This window comes from Salvelinus namaycush, chromosome 3 (assembly GCF_016432855.1).
Source record: "Salvelinus namaycush isolate Seneca chromosome 3, SaNama_1.0, whole genome shotgun sequence".
Lineage (NCBI taxonomy): Eukaryota > Metazoa > Chordata > Actinopteri > Salmoniformes > Salmonidae > Salvelinus > Salvelinus namaycush.
This window is the reverse complement of record NC_052309.1, coordinates 5,535,381-5,561,106: the sequence shown is the minus strand read 5'-3', so window position 1 is coordinate 5,561,106 and position 25,726 is coordinate 5,535,381. Positions and strand designations below refer to the sequence as shown.

The 25,726-nt window shown below is 43.7% G+C and overlaps 1 protein-coding gene across 1 annotated transcript; it reads right to left on the bottom strand.

Annotated features, from left to right (window-relative positions):
- Positions 1–229: 229 nt before the first annotated feature.
- On the bottom strand, positions 230–25,446 carry agxt2 (alanine--glyoxylate aminotransferase 2). Its single transcript, XM_038989589.1, has 14 exons — positions 25,242–25,446; positions 15,801–15,889; positions 14,708–14,898; positions 14,396–14,519; positions 14,077–14,171; positions 13,732–13,825; positions 10,442–10,535; positions 8,926–9,026; positions 8,093–8,185; positions 7,744–7,876; positions 3,589–3,677; positions 2,040–2,189; positions 1,420–1,518; positions 230–1,001 (listed from the first exon to the last, which is right to left on the bottom strand). Exons 1-14 carry the CDS (start codon positions 25,339–25,341, stop codon positions 897–899), a joined length of 1,557 nt encoding a protein of 518 aa, XP_038845517.1. The 5' UTR covers positions 25,342–25,446; the 3' UTR covers positions 230–896.
- Positions 25,447–25,726: the final 280 nt, after the last annotated feature.

Below are 25,726 nucleotides of genomic sequence, written 5' to 3'. Positions count from 1 at the left end.
TCTATTTATGAAGTGTTTCTCAATCTACTTATAATTACAATTCACATGTAAATAAAGGGGAATGTGAGTGGGCAATAGAAGATGAGAAAAGAGCCAGCGCATATGAATTGTACCATCCTACTCAACGTATTTAATCTATACCTAAGCAAGTACTTGTCTACCCAAAGTCTCAAGATCTATTGGGCTTTATATGCACTCAAAAGGTAATGGAATAGACTGACAAGTAAAATACTGGTCGGCTTTATTTCAGACTTTTTATTTTTATTTCAGATACCAAAGTTTGTCCGTGGTCCTCTCACTGGCAGTATGTGGGCAGGATTTAGTTTAGTTTCCTTTCCTGAGGTTAAAAGTGAATATATTCACAGTTAATACTAATCAATAACATTTCTTTTTTTAAATACACATTTTAAACCTACAACAAAATGAGTTCCAGTACAGAGACAAACAGATATCAGTAAATCTTCAGGTTTTCTACATATGATTACAATCAACTAATTTATGTGCCTCAAAAGCTACATGTAGTCAATTTGAACAACAGAAAGCATGGTGCCATATCTAAATCTGGTTAAGACTCATATCAAGTGAACTGACACCCCAACGCTAGCCTGGTCCCAGATCTGTTGGTGCTGTAAAACCCAACTCCTATGATTGTGGTCATGCAAGACAAAACAGACCTGGATCCAGGCTACCTCAAACGCCATCTTCATGCATTTTGTATGTAGGGCTCTTGAGCGTTGATGATGTCCTGCATCGTGTGGGAGAGATGAGGGTCCTCTAGTGTCTTTCTTATTCACATGGATGAATGGTGATTGAAGTGCTTGTCTCTTTCTCAATTGCCTAAAATCTGTACTCCTCCTTTGATCTATCTGAAAGAAGTGACCAGGTGAAAGCCAGGCCTAATGATGATCTTCCATGTAGTTGTGTAGGGCCTGGTTAAACACAGCCAAGAAGAAGTCTGCATCGTCCCTGGTGATACACATAGGGGGCTTGATCCGGAACGTCTGTGGGTCAGAGAGAGAGCGGGTGTGAGTGGGAAAGAGCTATTAACAGTATGTTCATAGATAACTAACCTCTGTGGGTCAGGAAGTATTTCCTAAAACAAGTGGCACCTCAAATCCTCAAGCTGTCAAAGTGATCTGTGCATTCTTTACCCAAACCGAATATGCAAATGAACAGAAAATAGCATACTATGACAAAAGCCGAAAACAGCAAGGCGCCCTTTTGTCCTCCCGCTCTACATTCCCAGGACTTATCATTAACTCTAACCTGAATGGACTGATCTGATACTTGGTTTGTTACATTGCTTTGGAGCCATGTAGGTTCACGACAGACCACATAGCTAAGGCTTACTAGCAGGCGGATCCTGACTGACAGGACAGACGGGGAATTTGAGTACCTGTCCATATACTCCTCCATTACCTGTCCATACACTCCTCCCTTCCCAATCAGAACACCCATGTCTTTGGTGTCTTCGAAGATCTCACTCATGGCTGCTGGTGGGAGAGGTTTGCGGCTCGCCTGAGAGGGAGGGATAGATAGAGGACAGAGCAAGAGAGAGAGTGAGGCAGAGAGAGGGAGACTGTGGGTGGGTTGGAGGGTTAGGACAGTGGTTATGTTCAGGCCTGCTCTGTCGTTATGCAGAACTCTCTACTCGTGATTAATAAGTAACTTGAACTGAACTTCTCTGAACTGAATCATGACCATGTGAGAGGGCACAGAAACGCGTTCAAGTCGCATGCTATGTGAGTGATAGTTCTTGGTTAAACAGGATGTTGTATAGACATTGTATAGATATAGTATAAAACAAGAGAATAATCATTTAACCAATTATGCTAATCATTTCACTAATCTAAGACAAATTATTAATCCATCTGAGAATAAAGCGCATAATATTATGTAGACAAAAAAACGATTAGGTCTCCCCAATTAGCCATTAACTCATTAACCATTAACTTTAATTAATTAAAATGTTCATTTGCATTGCTCTTACTGTACAATGCACCCTATCTTTCACCATAGTGTGGACTAGGACCTCTCACCTTATCTTTCACCATCTCCACTCCAATCTGCAGTCCCTTCCCTCGGACATCCCCGATGATCTCATACTTGTCCCTCATCTTGGCCAGCTCTGTCAGCAGATAAGTCCCCACGTTGTGGCTGATCTGCTGAGTGCCGTCCTCCTCCATGGTCTGGTGGTGAAATACAATTATAGTAAGCAACTCTATTTCTATGGTGGAACATTAACACATGGAGTTAATGGTGCAAGAATAATGGTGGAACATTTAGCAACATTAACACATGGAGTAATGGTGCAAGAATAATGGTGGAACATTTAGCAACATTAACACATGGAGTTAATGGTGCAAAAATAATGGTGGAACATTTAGCAACATTAACACATGGAGTAATGGTGCAAGAATAATGGTGGAACATTTAGCAACATTAACACATGGAGTAATGGTGCAAGAATAATGGTGGAACATTAACACATGGAGTAATGGTGCAAGATTAATGGTGGAACATTAATACATGGAGTAATGGTGCAAGAATAATGGTGGCTTGCAACATGGAAGTGCAATTATAGTCATATTTCTATGGTGCATTAGCAATGCGATAAAATTATGTATACTTCTGTGACATGCAAATTCTAAAGCTGAAATCTACTTTTATGGTACTCTAATATACTCTTAAAATATAGAAAACAATTTAGGGCAAATTCTAATAATAAGCATGTGGCATAAAGTAAATTGAAATGCAGAAGAAAATGATTTATAAACAGTAGCTCAGATCATAGATGGTAGTTTAGTTCAGTGTTTCTCAACATCCAGTCCTCCAGTACCACCAACCCTGGTCCTCCAGTACCACCAACAGCACACATTGTTATTGTAGCCCTGGAATAGCACCCCTGATTCAACTAATCATCAAGCCCTCTTGAGTTGAATCAGTTGTGTTTTTGTCCGGGCCTATGTAACAGTATAACTTTAAACCGTCCCCTCGCCCCGATACGGGCGCGAACCAGGGACCCTCTGCACACATCAACAACGGTCGCCCACGAAGCATCGTTACCCATCGCTCCACAAAAGCCGCGGCCCTTGCAGAGCAAGGTGCAACACTACTTCTAGGTTTCAGAGCAAGTGACGTAACTGATTGAAACGCTAGTAGCGCGTACCCGCTAACTAGCTAGCCATTTCACATCCGTTACACTCACCCCCCTTTCAACCTCCTCCTTTTCCGCAGCAACCAGTGATCCGGGTCAACAGCATCAATGTAACAGTATAACTTTAGTACGTCCCCTCGCCCTGACACGGGCGCGAACCAGGGACCTTCTGCACACATCAACAACTGACACCCACGAAGCATCGTTACCCATCGCTCCACAAAAGCCGCGGCCCTTGCAGAGCAAGGGGCAACACTACTTCTAGGTTTCAGAGCAAGTGACGTAACTGATTGAAACGCTAGTAGCGCGTACCCGCTAACTAGCTAGCCATTTCACATCCGTTACACCTACAATCCAAATGTGTGCTGTTGGGGCTACTGGAGGACTGGATGTTGAGAAACACTGGTTTAGTTGGGTGGGTTTCAGCTTACATCCAGAACAGATGAGGCGATGGCACAAGCCACAGGATTACCACCGAACGTGTTGAAGTGAACTCCTTTGGCAAATGAAGCGGCAATCTCTGGAAAACAAGTCACAACCAGAGCTGAGTGTGACAGCTCACTTCACACCTCATCATTCTAGGGAAAAAACTCCTTCCATAGAAGGATTCATAGGAGAGATAGAGAGTGTGTGTGTGTCAGTCAGAGGTGGATGGGCTCATTGTAATGGCTGAAATGGAATTAATGGAATGGAGTCAAATGTGGTTTCCATATGTTTTATGTGTTTGATACATATTCATACCTATGTATTTGATACATATTGATACCTATGTATTTGATATCTATTCTTTCCAGCCATTACCAATAGCCTGTCCTCCTATAGCTCCTCCCACCAGCCTCCTCTGGTGTGTGTTTGTGTGTGTGTGGCCCAACTCAAGGGTCATCAGGGGGATGTTGAACTGATTACACCCTAGTCTGATGAACACGTGCGAACTGAACAGAGCTTATCGTGTAAACAGACCAGGGGTTGAAACCCAAATTATTTTCCAATCGTTTTGTTCTGAACAGAACCATTCTTTTTTTTAGTTCTGTTCCACTGTTCTAACCAGCAACAAAGTTCTCGACTGGTTAGACAAGTACATGTTTATATTGTGGAGTGGGGAAGTGATTTAATCTGTAAAGTTAAGTCATGAAGAGCAAATTGTATTTTGCCGTAACAGCACAGTTTAGTCATACTGAAAGACAAACACAGACACACATTATGCTACCAGTCACATGATAGGGCTAGAGATGCAACTGACATTTTGAGGGTGAGCAAGCTTGCCTTTAAGCGCTAGGCATCTTGTTATGACATACATTATCTGAATTAGTACCACAGAATTATACCTAGGAGGAGTGGCTTCTATGGAGGAACTTTGAATGTCAACTTCCGAGTTGGTTTAACGTTGGACCAGAGCAAACGTTAGCCAGCTAACAAGCTGTGCAGAGCAACACTAAAATTCAAAACACCTCACCTTTTTGTAGTTAAGTCCAATGTGAAAATATACACTGAGTGCATAAAACATTAAGGAAACCTTCCTAATATTGAGTTGCAACCCCTTTCGCCCCCAGAACAGCCTCAATTCATTGGGGCATGGATTCTACAAGGTGTCAAAAGTGTTCCACAGGGATGCTGTTTTCCACAGTTGTGTCAAGTTGGCTGGATGTCCTTTGGGTGGTGGACCATTCTCGATACACACGGGAAACTGTTGAGCGTGAAAAACCCAGCAGCGTTGCAGTTCTTGACACAAACCCGTGCGCCTGGTACCTACTACCATACCCCGTTCAAAGGCACGTAAATATTTTGTCTTGCCCATTTACCCTCTGAATGACACACACACACACACAATCCATGTCTCAAGGCTTAAAACTCCTTCTTTAACCTGTCTCCTCCCCTTCATCTACACTGATTGAAGTGGATTTAACAAGTGACATCAATAAGGGATCATAGCTTTCACCTGGTCATTCTATGTCATGGAAAGAGCAGGTGTCCTTAATGTTTTGTACACTCAGTACTTAACTAGCATTGAAAAAGTAAATCCATTCTTCTCTAATTAAACATCGCTCTCTAATTTCTAAATTGTGCTTGTAACGTCATCAGTAGGTAACCTATGCTTCAGAGGGGAGGGGCAAGTAACCTACACACACACCACTACTGTCAAAGATTTCCAGCTGGCAGACGATGGAATAACTTTATATGAGAGGGCTTGCATAGGCGCTTTGTTGCGATTTTTGTGGGACTGGAAAAAAAATTCAGTTATTAACCAGTTCCCATGTTTTTAAAATAACGGTTCTGTTCCGGAACAGTATAGATCACTTTCAGTTTGGGTTCTGTTCCTTGAACGGGTTCCAACCCTTGATACAGACCACAGGCCACGGACTGAAAAGTGGAGGAATCCAGAACAAGGGAAATCAATACCACATTACAATAGTGATTATTACTACACTCTGAGACCTGTTGAAAGCTGAGACTGATCCTCGAAGGGTTAGCTGGTTATGTTGCCTCACACCTCAACACATGCACTGGCACAGACACACAGTCAGAGACAGTGGTGTGTTGTCTGACGTCAATCTCAATATTTGAGATTCTTCAAAGTAGCCACCCTTTGCCTTGACAGCTTTGCACACTCTTGGCATTCTCTCAACCAGCTTCACCTGGAATGCTTTCCCAACAGTCTTGAAGGAGTTCCTACATATGCTGAGCACTCGTTGGCTGCTTTTCCTTCACTCTGCTGTTCAACTCATCCCAAACCATCTCAATTGGGTTGAGGTCGGGTGATTGTGGAGGCCAGGTCATCTGATGCAGCACGCCATCACTCTCCTTGGTCAAATAGCCCTTACACAGCCTGGAGGTGTGTTGGATCACTGTCCTGTTGAAAAACAAATGATAGTCTCACTAAGTGCAAACCAGATGGGATGGTGTATAGCTGCAGAATGCTGTGGTAGCCATGCTGGTTAAGTGTGCCTTGAATTCTAAATAAAATCACTGACAGTGTCACCAGCAAAGCAACATCACACCTCCTCCATGCTTCACAGTGGGAACCACACATGCGGAGATCATCCGTTCACCTACTCTGCATCTCACAAAGACAGCGGTTAGAACCAAAAATCTCAAGTTTGGACTCATCAGACCAAAGGACAGATTTCCACCGGTCTAATGGCCATTGCTTGTGTTTCATGGCCCAAGCAAGTCTCTTCTTATTGGTGTCCTTTAGTAGTGGTTTCTTTGCAGCAATTTGACCATAAAGGACTGATTCACACAGTCTCCTCTGAACAGTTGTTGTGAGATGTGTCTGTTACTTAAACTGTGTGAAGCATTTATTTGTCCTGCAATCTGAGGTGCAGTTAATTGCCGATTTCTGAGTCTGGTAACTCTAATGAACTTATCCTCTGCAGCAGAGGTTACTCTGGGTCTTCCTTTCTTGTGGCGGTCCTCATGAGACCCAGCTTCATCATAGCGCTTGATGGTTTTTGCGACTGCACTTGTAGAAACTTTCAAAGTTTTTGAAATGTTCCGCATTGACTGACCTTCATATCTTGATGAACTGTCATTTCTCTTTGCTTATTTGAGCTGTTCTTGCCATAATATGGACTTGGTCTTATACCAAATAGGGCCATCTTCTGTATACCACCCCTACCTTGACACAACATGACTGATTGGCTCAAACGCAATAAGAAGGAAAGAAATTCCACAAATTAACAAGGCACACCTGTTAATTGAAATGCATTCCAGGTGAATACTTCCTGAAGCTGGTTGAGAGAATGCCAAGAGTGTGCAAAGCTCTCATCAAGGCAAAGGGTGGCTACTTGAAGAATCTCAAATATAAAATATATTTTGATATGTTTAACACTTTTTTGGTTACAACATGATTCCATATGTGTGATTTCATAGTTTTGATGTCTTCACTATTATTTTACAATGTAGAAAATAGTAAAAATAAAGAAAAAACCTTGCATGAATAAGTGTCCAAACTTTTGACTGGTACTGAATATCACGGCTTTCACTTTTAGAACCAGTATCACATTTCTCAGTTACAGAACCTGTATCACTGTCCTTATAAAACCTGCATCACTGTCCTTACAGAACCCGCATCACTGTCCTTACAGAACCTGTATCATTGTCCTTACAGAACCCGCATCACTGTCCTTACAGAACCTGCATCACTGTCCTTACAGAACCCGCATCACTGTCCTTACAGAACCTGCATCACTGTCCTTACAGAACCTGCATTAGGGTTCTCAGTTATAGAACCTGTAAGGTTCCAGAGTTAGTTTCCACTGTATAGCATGATGTGATGACTTCAATTAGGAGAAATCAAATTAGAATTTCTATTTACATCCTGAATTGACTGAAGGATGATGGCAGTGAGCAAATACGTTATGTAAGTATCAACATCACCCTGGGGTTTCCGTTCCTAAACCCCCACAATCGCTCTCCATCGAGAGACGCTGCTGACCCTGTGTGTGTGTTGGGGAAGACCGAAGACGTTTCTATCCATTCATTGTTTTATTAAGCAGTAGCTACGGACATCTGTGTGACGGTGTGAAGTCCTATACCTTCTTCCCCTCCACTGAGGTGGTAAATAAATAAAATGCTTCCTGTCTTACCAGGTGTCGTGACAACCGCTCCCATAGGAAAGCCATTAGCGATGCCCTTTGCCATGGTGACAATGTCTGGTATGACATCATGACCTTGGAACCCCCAGAAGTGACTTCCTGTGCGGCCAAACCCTGTCTGGACCTGATGCAGAGAAGACCAGGTACAACCAGGAAACATGGTTGACATACAGATCTATGTGGACGTAACCCTTTTGACATCCATGTAGCATGATGACTTGCTTATTAATGATTTCTGAAGCATCTATATAGTTGTTGTTTGTTATATGTAATTAATGATATATAAACAAATAGGAATATTGAAAATATACAAGGATGGAATATATAAAAAGTATCTAACCTCATCTGCAATGCAAACCCCACCTCTCTCCCTCACAAGTTTGTAGGTATCCTTCAGGAAGTTCTTGGGGTATTGGACAGCTCCTCCAACTCCCTGTAGAAATACACAAAGCAATATAAGATAACAATTAAACAATATATGAAACCACAACTATCCTGTGAAAATTGTTTATTTTCAGCAGTAAACACTCAAATACATGACAAATCTGTAATGCAACATCTCCACAACGAGTCACGTTTATATTGGACCTAGAAGATAAATAATGAAATGTACATTTAATTGGCTGTACTTGTCAGATTATATGGAGCTAGAAATAACCATTTATTTAACTAAGCAAGTCTTTTAACTATTTACAATGACTGCCTACCACGGCCAAACCCTAACCTGGATGATGCTGGGCCAATTGTGCGCCGCCCTATGGGACTCCCAACCATGGCCGGTTGTGAAACAGCCTGGAATTGAACCATGGTCTGTAGTGACGCCTCTAGCACTGAGATGCAGTGCCTTAGACTGCTGCACCACTCGGGAGCAACAATGCTAACCACATGCATGACCACTAGAACCAGTAGTATATAGCTTATGTAGATGTAAATATATTTCAGCCCGTCTCTCCTATGAAGATAATTAGCCTTTGTTAGCTGAGCTGGAATGATAGCCAATTAAGAGTTGGCTTCTTCAGCTTGTGATTTGTTCCCCATAGCAATCTGCTACATTGTTCTTACTGTATGTGTTTTTAGTCACCGCTTCTTGTTTAGAGCCATATAATTAGCCTTTTCCCTACTTTTTGTAGCAATGGAGATGTTGGAATGATAACTGAACCATAAGAACTGTACCATAATAGGTTCAGCGAAGAAAGCAGCGATACGACTGGGAACACTGGTGGCAAAGACCTCGTTCAGCTGCCCAATGTATTTGTCATTCGCCGTACATGATCCTGCAATTGAAGAACGAAAGTAAATTAAAGGAAAATTCCAAAACAAAATTCTATTTTTTTGGTATTTGTTTCATTAATCCATTGTCGATATACTCCCAAAAATGTTTTGCATGTCAGCAATCAAGGGTAACAATGTGTTTCAACACCAACAACCAAACAGGATTAATGCTGTTACACATTTTTACCCTTACTTAAACTTCCTCTTTCAAGGTAGTGTAAACACTGGATCATGCAACTTGTCTGACAGATTTCCAGGTGCAGTAGAGTTACTAGCTGACAGGCAGGGAGTTATAAAGTGAACAGGTTGAAGAATTTTCTAGGAAACGGTTAATGTTTGATAAAAATAGGACTTTTGAACTGGACTGTAAAAAAGTATTATTGGCTTTAGATTGATTTTCAGATTTGCTGCATAACCCTCACCCTTATTCAACTAAGCAGAATAACATACTGCTGGAGTTTTACAACCAGATACAGGTTTTGATTGAATATGACTAAAATTCCCCCTCTGTCTATAGTCTGCGACATACTTTAGCACAGACAAAACAGGATTTAGCACAAAACAGCATTAACAGTTGATGTTGGAAAATACATTAAGACTTTCTATCGATAGAATATCCCCGTAGCATTATGTATTATAATGCACAAAATAGGCAGTGTAATAATAGGCCTGGTCACATGATATAATAAAGCCCTGGCTACAGATGTAGAATGTTAGCCTAATTTGATCACTGTTTTGTTGCTGAGAAATGTTCCTGCACAGCACAAAATGCTAACTTGTGTACTTAAGGTTTAAAAAGGCTTCTAAAAAGTTTATAAAGTCACACTTGATTTGCCCTCACAAAAAAATGTAATGTCACACTTGATTTGCCCTCACAAAAAAATGTAATGTCACACTTGATTTGCCCTCACAAAAAAATGTAATGTCACACTTGATTTGCCCTCACAAAAAAATGTAATGTCACACTTGATTTGCCCTCACAAATTTTTTTATCAACCTCAATAAAAAATGTTTAATCCAAATAGTAATTCATATTTCCTGTTGCTGCAGGATTATTTTCCTGCTGTAGCAAACTGGCCCAAATTATCATCCTAGATCAGTATGACCTATGTAAACACTCCTAATGATATAAATCCCATCTCACCCTGTGCTCAGTGTGTTCAAGAATATATCCGTCTCTAACTAAGCTGCAGTGGGTTGAAGGTTGAACCAACCAGAAGGCAGGATACAGTCTAAGCCTAATGCTGAGTTTCAGTGTTTGGGTGGGTGGGTGGGGTTGTGTCTGTGTTTGGGTGGGGGGGTTGTGTCTGTTTGCGCACGTGTGTGTAATTTGGAGACTCATAAGACCTCCCTGGTGGTTCATAGATGACTACACCCGGGTGTGTGTGTGTATATATGTGTGTGTGTTTTACTGTACCTTGAGGACAGCTACAGTCCCTAATGGTCTGGATTGGGGAGTCTCTACAGTTGCTTCCTCCCCATGGGCCAGCAAATACATCAGGACACATGGTCTGGGAGGAGAAGAGCCAAATTGAGGTTAAACCTGTCTCATACTCACTGCGGCATAGCTTCAAATAAATCTCATAGGTTTTAAAACCCAGGTTGCTGTAATAGATCGGCCATTGTAGTTTACAATGTAAGAATGTAAGATATAAAGTGTCATGGGTGGAAAATGACTATTCTGTCATTCATCAAACTCAGGTCCTGGGACCTAAAACTTCATTAATAGATAGTAACAGACAGGGCTGGTCCTGGCTGTTCTGCTGCCCTAGGCAAGACCACACAATTGCCACCCCTACTAGAATAGTCCAAGTAAGCAAAATTATGTTGAAAAGACGTCTAATATATATGTATCTTTCCAGACATTGAAGCAGTAGCGTGTGTAAAATCACAGGGGAAGCACCCCCCCCCCCCCCCCCCCCAAAAAAAGACATATTACAACCTATGTGTTGTGATAATTGTGTTGTTTGCTCTATAACCTGTTACTTCACATGCCTTGACACCGTGATATATACGTCTCAGGCCAAGACAATAAGAAGACACAGTGGCAGAATAAATTCAACCACACCTTTGTTTCATCACAAAACCGGAGAGCAACATCTGTGCTGTGAAGTCCACAAAGCATATCGCATGTAACAAACAGCTACATAACCTACAGCAGCGGTTCACAACCTTTTTTGCTTACTGTACCACCAACTGAATTTTGCTCTGCCCAGAGTACCCCTGAAGTACCCCCTCATGTGCATTTTACCAGTAAGCCTATGGTCTCATGGGTCTTCTCAAGTACCCCCTGTGGATAGACCAAGTACCCCCTATGGATAGACCAAGAACCCTCAGGGGTCCTAGTACCCCTGGTTGGGAACCACTGACCTAAAGCATGGTCAAGCAAGTTAATATTTCCGACATTTTCAAACCACTAAACAACTATTGATTTAGAACCACAGAGAGTTACTGCAAGTCGCAAAGAAAACAGCTGCCTCCACTATTCCAGTACCATTTAAACTTCCACATGTCAACATCATCAAATCACCTATACTTAGTCTAATAGTGACAACTAAAATATACCAATAACCATTTTGTCCAATCAACATAAGCTAAATATGATGTGGTTGTCTGTTTCTGATTTAAGAGTGGTGTTCTTGCAAGTAGAAAAACATGTTGACTCACCCTACTTGTAGAGAAATTCCAATGCCATCCTCCTCTCTTTCATTTTGAGGAAACAGTCCATCACTCAAAACGGTCATACAGTACACGCTTTTATTTGTCTAAGGCTACCGGACTAAAATTCTTGCTCACTAGCCTAACTTCCTTTCATGGGCAACGTTAGCTAGTTAACATTAGCCTTTTACATCTAGCTACATATTGAACTTCCATCCTCTTAGGTCAGGGGCAAAATGTACGAATTCATAGCTGGTTCAGAATTGCCGTTATAATCATTGGCCAGTACGTAGAATTAAATAAAAACAAAAAAACAAATCCCTATCTCCATCCATGGCTAATTTAGGAAAGGTCCAACTCTAGCTAGCTAGCTAGCCAGCTAGCCACTGGAGGACAACACAATTCAAGTTGTTTCTGTCAATGACGTATGCTCTCGATACGATTTGATAGGAATGACACCAAATCCACACTGGACTCCCTTGACACCTTTTTTTGGTGCGCCAGGAACATTCACAGTTGAGCTCACTCAGTTTAGCTCAACGCTGATTGGCTATTATTTGTACCTTTTTTTTTATCAAGGGAGGCCAAATGCTAGCTGGCTTCCTTTGCATTTTAATGCTACGTGCGGCAACATCATATTCTTTTGGACCAGACAGAAGGAGATAGATGGCATACATGTACAGAGACAGAGGGGTGTTGTTTCACTCGCTCGAATGCTTTCTCCGGTGAGATACATTCAGCCTCTTGAGAATTGAAGGGAAATTATGAATGACACCCAGAGAGAAGAAAGATAATTTATCTATTTTATGTTTTTTTTTAAATGTTTTGCTTCTCTTGGCATCCATGAATACACACCACTGTGTTGAAGTTAGGTTCTGAATGAAAGGTGAAAATACTTATTTTCCATGTGTTGAAATCACGTTTACTTTTGGTTCTGAATGGAAGTTGAAAAGATGACATATATAGATGTCTATGTTTGGGCCAAATCAAAGCTGGTCCAGACCGGACAAAATCTGAACCAAACATAAACGTCTATGATTGTTTCAGATTTGGTCCGGACCAAAAACCAACGTCCAGGGACGTGGAATATAAAAGTCCAACACCCTATACTTACTGGGGTGTAGCATACCATTGTTGGCCCACAACAGAATATTATGAATGCCCATCCATGTGGTAGGCACACCATTTGTACAACAGGCTGGCTTTATTAGTCCTGATTCCTGTGACTAATCAATTTGTCTATTTAAGCTCTGAATATTAGCTACCCAACTTTATGAGGAACTTTCCTGCACCTATTTGCAATGTGTTTGCGCAGCGGGAAATGCAGAATAAGTATTTTCTTTTTCGCCTTGATCAGCTCGTAAAAAATTGACAGATACAAACTTGAAACCACTGATCATGACAATTTAGCCCATGGGATGAAACTTTTGGACAGCAGTTTTGAGTAGCCTGATTGCCCATTCCATATTGTCCATTTTACTTTGACCGGTCTTGTTTTTAGGGTATATTGTTGGTTTAACATGTCAGATCATTTTTTTTGATTGGGCAGCATTTAGGTTAGGCTATTTCATTGGAGAAACCTGCATGATGTAAAAAGTGTCCGTCTCATTACATTGTCATCCATTTTATCTCCAGCCTGTAGGCTCCAGAAAAGGCCACATACTCTAACATATCCTGTATCTGCTACATGATTTATGACAGATAGTTTTTTTGGACAGAACGTTGGTGGAGCGCAGCAGAGATGCATCTCTCCAACTGCACCCTGGAGAGGCATGCTGGGAATGGACAAGATACATATTTTGCATCCTTGCCTTTGACAAAGTGGGCACTGCTTATCACAGGGCGGCGTCAGCGCTCACCTAAAAAGCCCACATGCCACCGGTTGAGAGAAACTGTCATTGTTTTGGAGCATAATTATGTGAGGTTTTATGTGTTGTTGGAGGTGCGTCTTGGTCAGTTTATCTCAGAAAAAGCTGCCCTCATAGGCGGCTGCCTAATAAGCGGGCCAGCCCTGGTGACAGACAGTAGTGATCGCCATCTCATACTTACGTTGTGGCAGCCTAACCCAGATGCAACAGGATACTTATAGGCTGCATTGGAGGTGAGACCCATAGTATGTGGACTGCCACCATGGTAGGACCCCCTGCAACAGACAGGCGACCAGAGTTAATTCACAGTTTAGTTTATGATCAGACTGTTCTCCCTGTTTTGAGTGAGGAAGCAGGTCAAACTTCTCCTGTGAGGTAACACGAGAGTAAAAGGTACTACCACCACACACTGTTATCCATCAGTCTGTTAACTCACTGCATAGAAAAGAGACAAAACAACCACTTATTATCACAGAGGAACATTCATTCAGTAAACCAATAAAAACCAAACCGTAGCCAGGGTTACCTCAGTGTGATGACGTCAAAGTTCCCTGTGTGTAGCCTAGCCATGAGCATAGCCAGGTCGTTGGCCTCAGAGCCACTGTTTGTCAGGTAGATAACCTAGCAGGAAACACAGGTACAGACAGGATATTCATGTTTGCAATTATGGGGCTTTGTCTCAATAGAAATCCATACAATGGATGCCCATGGGTTTGGTCATCCGGAACATGTGGAACTGCGGAACCGGACCAATATTGCAGATAAAGTTCTGTGTGTGTGGTGGTGAAACGTCACAGTAATCATACGTAGAAATAAACAAAACAAACAAAGGTATGGTACTGTACCTTCAGCGGGTCTGGCAGGGTGGCAGCTAGCTTCTCAGTGTACTCATGCAGAGGGGAATACACGTAGATGTTAGTCGTGTGCCACAGCTTTCGCAGCTGCTTCTCTGCCGCCGCCGTCACCTTTCTACAGAGACACAACATCAGTAACAACTTAGAAATGTTCAGAGGATCCTTGGAACTTTATTTAAATACAGTAGCCTGGTCCCAGATGTTTTTGTGCTCTTTCCAACTTCATTGTTCATTGTCAAGCCAAAAACTGTAGACGGGTGCTCAGGCTAGGTGGATCGTGATGGGTATATGAAAGGTTTTTACGGGTGGCAGTGCCCCACGCTGACAGTGGCAACGCCAGCAAACAGGTCTAGGTAGCGCCTCCCGTCCACATCCCACAGCCACTGCATGTGTCCCTGGTGGATGTACACTGGCTTCTTGTAGTAGGTCACTTTCATGGTCATTGGGTTGCAGTTCTGTCTCCGAATCTCCATCATACGCTCTTTGGACATGCCCTAGAATAAAGATCCCATGTTCAATATGAATGTCCTGGGTAGATTATATTATAAAAGGCAAGAACTTATACACACTATACTAAGATGAATACACTGTTACTGAAATTTAGCAACAGGGTTCGGGGTCAATTTAGTCAATTCAGGAAGTAAAGTGAAATTCAAAATTTCCGCATTATAATTATAATTTTCTGCTCAGGAATTTAGAATTTATTTTACTTCCTGAATTGACTGTAATAAAATGGAATTGACTCAAACCCGGCACTGTTCTAAGTTTAACAAACTTGGAGTGTCAATGTAAACCCTGCCTTCTTACTGTAACTTGTATTCCTCTGGATTAAAGCTACATTCTGACTGTAACTTGTATTCCTCTGGATTAAAGCTACATTCTTACTGTAACTTGTATTCCTCTGGATTAAAGCTACATTCTTACTGTAACTTGTATTCCTCTGGATTAAAGCTACATTCTGACTGTAACTTGGGCTCCCGAGTGGCGCAGCGGTCCAAGGCACTGCATCTCAGTGCTTGAGGCGTCACTAGAGACACCCTGGTTCGATTCCAGTCTGTATCACAACCGACCGTGATTAACTGACTTGCCTAGTTAAATAAAGGTTACTTTTTTTTTCTCCACAACTTGTATTCCTCTGGATTAAAGCTACATTCTTACTGTACCTTGTATTCCTCTGGATTAAAGCTACATTCGTACTGTACCTTGTATTCTTCTGGATTAAAGCTACATTCTTACTGTACCTTGTATTCCTCTGGATTAAAGCTACATTCTTACTGAAACTTGTATTCCTCTGGATTAAAGCTACATTCTTACTGTACCTTGTATTCTTCTGGATTAAGCTACATTCTTACTGTACCTTGTATTCTTCTGGATTAAAGCTACATTCTTACTGTACCTTGTATTCTTCTGGATTAAAGCTACATGGGGGCATCTCAGGGAGGTCAGGGGGTGGGTGTTTCACTGCAGACTTTTTAAATAATGCACCTGGAAGAGGAGAGGATTGGAAAGAAGATTAAGGGCCCCCTTCCATCTGTAGCGCTGAAGAGCTGCGCTGCAGCGCAATATAAATTTAAAGGCAATGTTCCCACGTTACTGGAGAGGGCATTCATGGTAAACGTTGCATATGTCGGCTCAATCGGAAATTACCTTTAAATTTCAATCACGCTATAGCACTGAATTTCGGCGATACGGATTGAATCCAGCTCTATGTCTGCATTCAAAAATTCCACCCTGTTCCCTATTTACAGTGCACTAGTTTCAACCAGAGCCCTGTGAACTCCGGTCGAAAGTTTTTCTCCACAAAGGTAATAGGGTGCAATTTCAGACGTAGCCTTGGTCAGAAATAGATGTGTTGACAGTTGCCTGCTGCAATGCAGTGAGACGTGCGAGAGAGATTTCATGAGCATGTTACTATTATTAACACCAAAGCCCTGTGGTGATACCGAGTTCCCTCTAGATCTGTTACTGTAAACCAGCCAGGTAGTTCCCTCCAGACCTGTTACTGTACTGTAAACCAGCCAGGTAGTTACCTCCAGACCTGTTACTGTAAACCAGCCAGGTAGTTACCTCCAGACCTGTTACTGTAAACCAGCCAGGTAGTTACCTCCAGACCTGTTACTGTAAACCAGCCAGGTAGTTACCTCCAGACCTGTTACTGTAAACCAGCCAGGTAGTTACCTCCAGACCTGTTACTGTAAACCAGCCAGGTAGTTACCTCCAGACCTGTTACTGTAAACCAGCCAGGTAGTTACCTCCAGACCTGTTACTGTAAACCAGCCAGGTAGTTACCTCCAGACCTGTTACTGTAAACCAGCCAGGTAACCACAGGAAAAATACTTATATCGCGTCCGAAATGGCACCCTATTCCCTAATAGTGCACTACATTTAAACAGGGCCCATAGGGCTCAGGTCAAAAGTAGTGCACTATATAGTGAACAGGTTGCCATTTCAGGCTTAGCCTTAGTATTTAGAGACTGTAAGCCGAGGCATAATTAGTCCATGACCCTTTGGCCCTTGGTCAAGGTACTGTACTGTGACAGGTACAGTTAAAATGTACTTAGGCCTTCTTACATGTACTTAGGCTTTCCTACACTTTAATTAAGTTAGCTGAGACAGGCTTTCTGAACACCCTGGGCCATAGGTCAAAAAGGCAAGGTGTGCTAGTGTATCCAAGTTGAGCAGTCTAGTTGTCCTATTTAAAATGGTACAATCAATTATCCTTAATTTAGAGGGGGGGGGGGGGGGGGGGGGGGGGGGGTTGACACTTTGATATGTATACGTGCACTATATAATGTAATGTATAGGTCAACTCAGGATACAACGATTTACAACTATGGATGAGAGAGCAGAGACCTTTGTTGTTGTTTTGTTTGTTTGTATTTATTATGGATCCCCATTAGTTCCTGCCAAGGCAGCAGCTACTCTTCCTGGGGTTTATTATGGATCCCCATTAGTTCCTGCCAAGGCAGCAGCTATAGTACTCTTCCTGGGGTTTATTATGGATCCCCATTAGTTCCTGCCAAGGCTGCAGCTACTCTTCCTGGGGTTTATTATGGATCCCCATTAGTTCCTGCCAAGGCAGCAGCTACTCTTCCTGGGGTTTATTATGGATCCCCATTAGTTCCTGCCAAGGCAGCAGCTACTCTTCCTGGGGTTTATTATGGATCCCCATTAGTTCCTGCCAAGGCAGCAGCTACTCTTCCTGGGGTTTATTATGGCTCCCCATTAGTTCCTGCCAAGGCAGCAGCTACTCTTCCTGGGGTTTATTATGGCTCCCCATTAGTTCCTGCCAAGGCAGCAGCTACTCTTCCTGGGGTTTATTATGGATCCCCATTAGTTCCTGTCCAGGCAGCAGCTACTCTTCCTGGGGTTTATTATGGATCCCCATTAGTTCCTGTCCAGGCAGCAGCTACTCTTCCTGGGGTTTATTATGGATCCCCATTAGTTCCTGCCAAGGCAGCAGCTACTCTTCCTGGGGTTTATTATGGATCCCCATTAGTTCCTGCCAAGGCAGCAGCTACTCTTCCTGGGGTTTATTATGGATCCCCATTAGTTCCTGCCAAGGCAGCAGCTACTCTTCCTGGGGTTTATTATGGATCCCCATTAGTTCCTGCCAAGGCAGCAGCTACTCTTCCTGGGGTTTATTATGGATCCCCATTAGTTCCTGCCAAGGCTGCAGCTGCTCTTCCTGGGGTTTATTATGGATCCCCATTAGTTCCTGTCAAGGCTGCAGCTACTCTTCCTGGGGTTTATTATGGATCCCCATTAGTTCCTGTCCAGGCTGCAGCTACTCTTCCTGTGGTTTATTATGGATCCCCATTAGTTCCTGCCAAGGCTGCAGCTACTCTTCCTGGGGTTTATTATGGATCCCCATTAGTTCCTGCCAAGGCTGCAGCTACTCTTTCTGGGGTTTATTATAGCTCCCCATTAGTTCCTGCCAAGGCAGCAGTTACTCTTCCTGGGGTTTATTATGGATCCCCATTAGTTCCTGCCAAGGCTGCAGCTACTCTTCCTGGGGTTTATTATGTATCCCCATTAGTTCCTGTCAAGGCTGCAGCTACTCTTCCTGGGGTTTATTATGGATCCCCATTAGTTCCTGTCCAGGCTGCAGCTACTCTTCCTGTGGTTTATTATGGATCCCCATTAGTTCCTGCCAAGGCAGCAGCTACTCTTCCTGGGGTTTATTATGGATCCCCACTAGTTCCTGTCAAGGCTGCAGCTATTCTTCCTGGGGTTTATTATGGATCCCCATTAGTTCCTGTCCAGGCTGCAGCTACTCTTCCTGTGGTTTATTATGGATCCCCATTAGTTCCTGCCAAGGCTGCAGCTACTCTTCCTGGGGTTTATTATGGCTCCCCATTAGTTCCTGCCAAGGCTGCAGCTACTCTTCCTAGGGTTTATTATGGATCCTCATTAGTTCCTGCCAAGGCTGCAGCTACTCTTCCTGGGGTTTATTATGGATCCCCATTAGTTCCTGCCAAGGCAGCAGCTACTCTTCCTGGTGTTTATTATGGATCCCCATTAGTTCCTGCCAAGGCTGCAGCTACTCTTCCTGGGGTCCAAACAAGTTAAGGCAAAAAAAAGAATAAAATGGTACATATAACATTATTTCACCACTACATATCTAAAATACAACATGTATAATAGCACCATACATACGTGTGTGTAGAGTGCCTCTGCTGGCGTGTGTGCGTATGCATGCGTGCGCTTGTGTGTGTGTCTCTTCACAGTCCGCATCGTTCCATAATGTGTAGTTTTATCTGTGTTTTAAATCAGACTTTACTCATTGCATGATGTGGAATAGAGTTACTGTACATGTAGTCATGGCTGTGCGATTTCCAGAGTCCATTCTGGACTTGGGGACTATGAAGAGAGTAGACCCCTGGTGGCATCAATCAATCGAATGTATTTATAAAGCCCTTCTTACATCAGCTGATGTCACAAAGTGCTGTACAGAAACCCAGCCTAAAACCCCAAACAGCAAGCAATGCAGGTGTAGAAACAATGTGGCTAGGAAAAACTCCCTAGAAAGGCCAGAACCTAGGAAGAAACCTAGAGAGGAACCAGGCTATGAGGGGTGGCCAGTCCTCTTCTGGCTGTGCATAGTGGAGATTATAATAGAACATGGCCAAGATGTTCAAATGTTCATAGATGACCAGCAGGGTCAAATAACAATAATGACAGTGGTTGTCGAGGGTGCAACAGGTCAGCACCTCAGGAGTAAATGTCAGTTGGCTTTTCATAGCCGATCATTCTGAGTATCTCTACCGCTCCTGCTGTCTCTAGAGAGTTGAAAACAGCAGGTCTGGGACAGGTAGCACGTCCGGTGAACAGGTCAGTGTTCTTGTGGAGTATGCATGGGTGTCTGAGCTGTGTACTAGTCATTTGAACAGACAGCTCAGTGCTTTACAAGGTACAATCAATTATACCGGCTATTTTAGAGGGGGAGGAGGACAACGTGAAGACAGTGTGCCAACGTTATGTGAATAACCTCCCAGGGTTTATCCTGCCCATCAATGAATAATAAAATGTACTTAAGGTCGCCAAGGAAATGGATAACCTTATCATATCTCATGAAGCCAGGTTGCTTGTTAGGGCATCTCAGATAACTGATACTGTATCTGGTAGAACAGATGTAGGTTACTTTGGGAAGGCAGGTGAGATAAAGGACAAACTTTTAAGATCCTCATGCACAAAGTGATACAAATCAGTTATAATAATAAATGAATTATATGACCAGATCAAATAAGCAATAAACAAATGGTACACCTAATTCATGTGCTTAAACATTTACAATGACTTAATATTACACTGTCAAAGCTCAAGTTTTCCCTAGGCCTAATATAAAGATTACAGAAGGTTATTCATGGCATCGTTGCGCTCAACAAGCGCTACTCTACTGCAAGTTGAATCGTTGCGCTCAACGAGCGAAGTTGAATCGTTGCGCTCATCGAGCGTTACTCTACTGCAAGTTGAATCGTTGCGCTCATCGAGCGTTACTCTACTGCAAGTTGAATCGTTGCGCTCATCGAGCGTTACTCTACTGCAAGTTGAATCGTTGCGCTCATCGAGCGTTACTCTACTGCAAGTTGAATCGTTGCGCTCAACGAGCGTTACTCTACTGCAAGTTGAATCGTTGCGCTCATCGAGCGTTACTCTACTGCAAGTTGAATCGTTGCGCTCATCGAGCGTTACTCTACTGCAAGTTGAATCGTTGCGCTCATCGAGCGTTACTCTACTGCAAGTTGAATCGTTGCGCTCATCGAGCGTTACTCTACTGCAAGTTGAATCGTTGCGCTCAACGAGCGTTACTCTACTGCAAGTTGAATCGTTGCGCTCATCGAGCGTTACTCTACTGCAAGTTGAATCGTTGCGCTCATCGAGCGTTACTCTACTGCAAGTTGAATCGTTGCGCTCATCGAGCCTTACTCTACTGCAAGTTGAATCGTTGCGCTCATCGAGCCTTACTCTACTGCAAGTTGAATCGTTGCGCTCATCGAGCCTTACTCTACTGCAAGTTGAATCGTTGCGCTCATCGAGCGTTACTCTACTGCAAGTTGAATCGTTGCGCTCAACGAGCGTTACTCTACTGCAAGTTGAATCGTTGCGCTCATCGAGCGTTACTCTACTGCAAGTTGAATCGTTGCGCTCATCGAGCGTTACTCTACTGCAAGTTGAATCGTTGCGCTCAACGAGCGTTACTCTACTGCAAGTTGAATCGTTGCGCTCAACGAGCGTTACTCTACTGCAAGTTGAATCGTTGCGCTCATCGAGCGTTACTCTACTGCAAGTTGAATCGTTGCGCTCATCGAGCGTTACTCTACTGCAAGTTGAATCGTTGCGCTCAACGAGCGTTACTCTACTGCAAGTTGAATCGTTGCGCTCATCGAGCGTTACTCTACTGCAAGTTGAATCGTTGCGCTCATCGAGCCTTACTCTACTGCAAGTTGAATCGTTGCGCTCATCGAGCGTTACTCTACTGCAAGTTGAATCGTTGCGCTCATCGAGCGTTACTCTACTGCAAGTTGAATCGTTGCGCTCATCGAGCGTTACTCTACTGCAAGTTGAATCGTTGCGCTCATCGAGCGTTACTCTACTGCAAGTTGAATCGTTGCGCTCAACGAGCGTTACTCTACTGCAAGTTGAATCGTTGCGCTCATCGAGCGTTACTCTACTGCAAGTTGAATCGTTGCGCTCAACGAGCGTTACTCTACTGCAAGTTGAATCGTTGCGCTCATCGAGCGTTACTCTACTGCAAGTTGAATCGTTGCGCTCATCGAGCGTTACTCTACTGCAAGTTGAATCGTTGCGCTCATCGAGCGTTACTCTACTGCAAGTTGAATCGTTGCGCTCAACGAGCCTTACTCTACTGCAAGTTGAATCGTTGCGCTCATCGAGCGTTACTCTACTGCAAGTTGAATCGTTGCGCTCAACGAGCGTTACTCTACTGCAAGTTGAATCGTTGCGCTCATCGAGCGTTACTCTACTGCAAGTTGAATCGTTGCGCTCAACGAGCCTTACTCTACTGCAAGTTGAATCGTTGCGCTCAACGAGCGTTACTCTACTGCAAGTTGAATCGTTGCGCTCAACGAGCGTTACTCTACTGCAAGTTGAATCGTTGCGCTCATCGAGCGTTACTCTACTGCAAGTTGAATCGTTGCGCTCATCGAGCGTTACTCTACTGCAAGTTGAATCGTTGCGCTCATCGAGCGTTACTCTACTGCAAGTTGAATCGTTGCGCTCATCGAGCGTTACTCTACTGCAAGTTGAATCGTTGCGCTCATCGAGCGTTACTCTACTGCAAGTTGAATCGTTGCGCTCATCGAGCCTTACTCTACTGCAAGTTGAATCGTTGCGCTCATCGAGCGTTACTCTACTGCAAGTTGAATCGTTGCGCTCAACGAGCGTTACTCTACTGCAAGTTGAATCGTTGCGCTCATCGAGCGTTACTCTACTGCAAGTTGAATCGTTGCGCTCATCGAGCGTTACTCTACTGCAAGTTGAATCGTTGCGCTCATCGAGCGTTACTCTACTGCAAGTTGAATCGTTGCGCTCAACGAGCGTTACTCTACTGCAAGTTGAATCGTTGCGCTCATCGAGCGTTACTCTACTGCAAGTTGAATCGTTGCGCTCAACGAGCGTTACTCTACTGCAAGTTGAATCGTTGCGCTCAACGAGCGTTACTCTACTGCAAGTTGAATCGTTGCGCTCAACGAGCGTTACTCTACTGCAAGTTGAATCGTTGCGCTCAACGAGCGTTACTCTACTGCAAGTTGAATCGTTGCGCTCAACAAGCGCTACTCTACTGCAAGTTGAATCGTTGCGCTCAACAAGCGCTACTCTACTGCAAGTTGAATCGTTGCGCTCATCGAGCGTTACTCTACTGCAAGTTGAATCGTTGCGCTCAACGAGCGTTACTCTACTGCAAGTTGAATCGTTGCGCTCATCGAGCGTTACTCTACTGCAAGTTGAATCGTTGCGCTCAACGAGCGTTACTCTACTGCAAGTTGAATCGTTGCGCTCATCGAGCGTTACTCTACTGCAAGTTGAATCGTTGCGCTCAACGAGCGTTACTCTACTGCAAGTTGAATCGTTGCGCTCATCGAGCGTTACTCTACTGCAAGTTGAATCGTTGCGCTCATCGAGCGTTACTCTACTGCAAGTTGAATCGTTGCGCTCATCGAGCGTTACTCTACTGCAAGTTGAATCGTTGCGCTCATCGAGCCTTACTCTACTGCAAGTTGAATCGTTGCGCTCATCGAGCGTTACTCTACTGCAAGTTGAATCGTTGCGCTCAACGAGCGTTACTCTACTGCAAGTTGAATCGTTGCGCTCAACGAGCGTTACTCTACTGCAAGTTGAATCGTTGCGCTCATCGAGCGTTACTCTACTGCAAGTTGAATCGTTGCGCTCATCGAGCGTTACTCTACTGCAAGTTGAATCGTTGCGCTCAACGAGCGTTACTCTACTGCAAGTTGAATCGTTGCGCTCATCGAGCCTTACTCTACTGCAAGTTGAATCGTTGCGCTCATCGAGCGTTACTCTACTGCAAGTTGAATCGTTGCGCTCATCGAGCGTTACTCTACTGCAAGTTGAATCGTTGCGCTCATCGAGCCTTACTCTACTGCAAGTTGAATCGTTGCGCTCAACGAGCGTTACTCTACTGCAAGTTGAATCGTTGCGCTCAACGAGCGTTACTCTACTGCAAGTTGAATCGTTGCGCTCATCGAGCCTTACTCTACTGCAAGTTGAATCGTTGCGCTCATCGAGCGTTACTCTACTGCAAGTTGAATCGTTGCGCTCATCGAGCGTTACTCTACTGCAAGTTGAATCGTTGCGCTCATCGAGCGTTACTCTACTGCAAGTTGAATCGTTGCGCTCATCGAGCGTTACTCTACTGCAAGTTGAATCGTTGCGCTCATCGAGCCTTACTCTACTGCAAGTTGAATCGTTGCGCTCATCGAGCCTTACTCTACTGCAAGTTGAATCGTTGCGCTCATCGAGCGTTACTCTACTGCAAGTTGAATCGTTGCGCTCATCGAGCCTTACTCTACTGCAAGTTGAATCGTTGCGCTCATCGAGCCTTACTCTACTGCAAGTTGAATCGTTGCGCTCATCGAGCGTTACTCTACTGCAAGTTGAATCGTTGCGCTCATCGAGCGTTACTCTACTGCAAGTTGAATCGTTGCGCTCATCGAGCGTTACTCTACTGCAAGTTGAATCGTTGCGCTCAACGAGCGTTACTCTACTGCAAGTTGAATCGTTGCGCTCATCGAGCCTTACTCTACTGCAAGTTGAATCGTTGCGCTCAACGAGCGTTACTCTACTGCAAGTTGAATCGTTGCGCTCAACGAGCGTTACTCTACTGCAAGTTGAATCGTTGCGCTCATCGAGCGTTACTCTACTGCAAGTTGAATCGTTGCGCTCAACGAGCGTTACTCTACTGCAAGTTGAATCGTTGCGCTCATCGAGCCTTACTCTACTGCAAGTTGAATCGTTGCGCTCATCGAGCGTTACTCTACTGCAAGTTGAATCGTTGCGCTCATCGAGCGTTACTCTACTGCAAGTTGAATCGTTGCGCTCAACGAGCGTTACTCTACTGCAAGTTGAATCGTTGCGCTCATCGAGCGTTACTCTACTGCAAGTTGAATCGTTGCGCTCAACGAGCCTTACTCTACTGCAAGTTGAATCGTTGCGCTCATCGAGCGTTACTCTACTGCAAGTTGAATCGTTGCGCTCATCGAGCGTTACTCTACTGCAAGTTGAATCGTTGCGCTCATCGAGCGTTACTCTACTGCAAGTTGAATCGTTGCGCTCATCGAGCGTTACTCTACTGCAAGTTGAATCGTTGCGCTCATCGAGCGTTACTCTACTGCAAGTTGAATCGTTGCGCTCAACGAGCCTTACTCTACTGCAAGTTGAATCGTTGCGCTCAACGAGCGTTACTCTACTGCAAGTTGAATCGTTGCGCTCATCGAGCGTTACTCTACTGCAAGTTGAATCGTTGCGCTCAACGAGCCTTACTCTACTGCAAGTTGAATCGTTGCGCTCATCGAGCCTTACTCTACTGCAAGTTGAATCGTTGCGCTCATCGAGCCTTACTCTACTGCAAGTTGAATCGTTGCGCTCATCGAGCCTTACTCTACTGCAAGTTGAAGTGCAAAGTTCTAATGACCACAACTATATTTTGCCGACTAAAAGGTCCACAAAAGCAATCAAACTAGACCGCAAAACCAAAAAACGCAGACAGACATTCCGATACATATCATCCAAACAAGAATTTGAGTCTTGTGTGGTCGGTCTCTGTTAACACGTCGACATCACCAAGGTAACTTACCACTAGGCCGATGGAATTTGGCCAAGCCAGTAAAGACATTGTAGGTGTCTTTTACCCGATCCAAACATGGGCCGTTGAATCGGGAGAAAACCTTATGCATGATGTCTACAGCAGGTAAGATGCCGTCCTGTAGGTCGTTCTCGGGAACTGTTACAGTAATGAAATAGACAAATGCAGAAATGACAGGTTTTTTCCCTGAAAAGTTGCTGAAAAGGGCGGAGAGCAAATTCAGCCAATGAGGGTCCGAGCCCCGACTCTTAAGTAGTAATCATGTCTTGGTGGTGCAATCTGTGACAAGCTGGTACTGTTATGGGATCAATATCATGCCAAATGTATTGTGAACACGCAGCATGCATTTTGTATTCGTGTATTATGATCTGTACAAATAAGTACAAATGTAAATCACCAATCCACAAATGTAAATCACTTTCCACAAATGTAAATCACTTTCCACAAATGCAAATCACTTTCCACAAATGTAAATC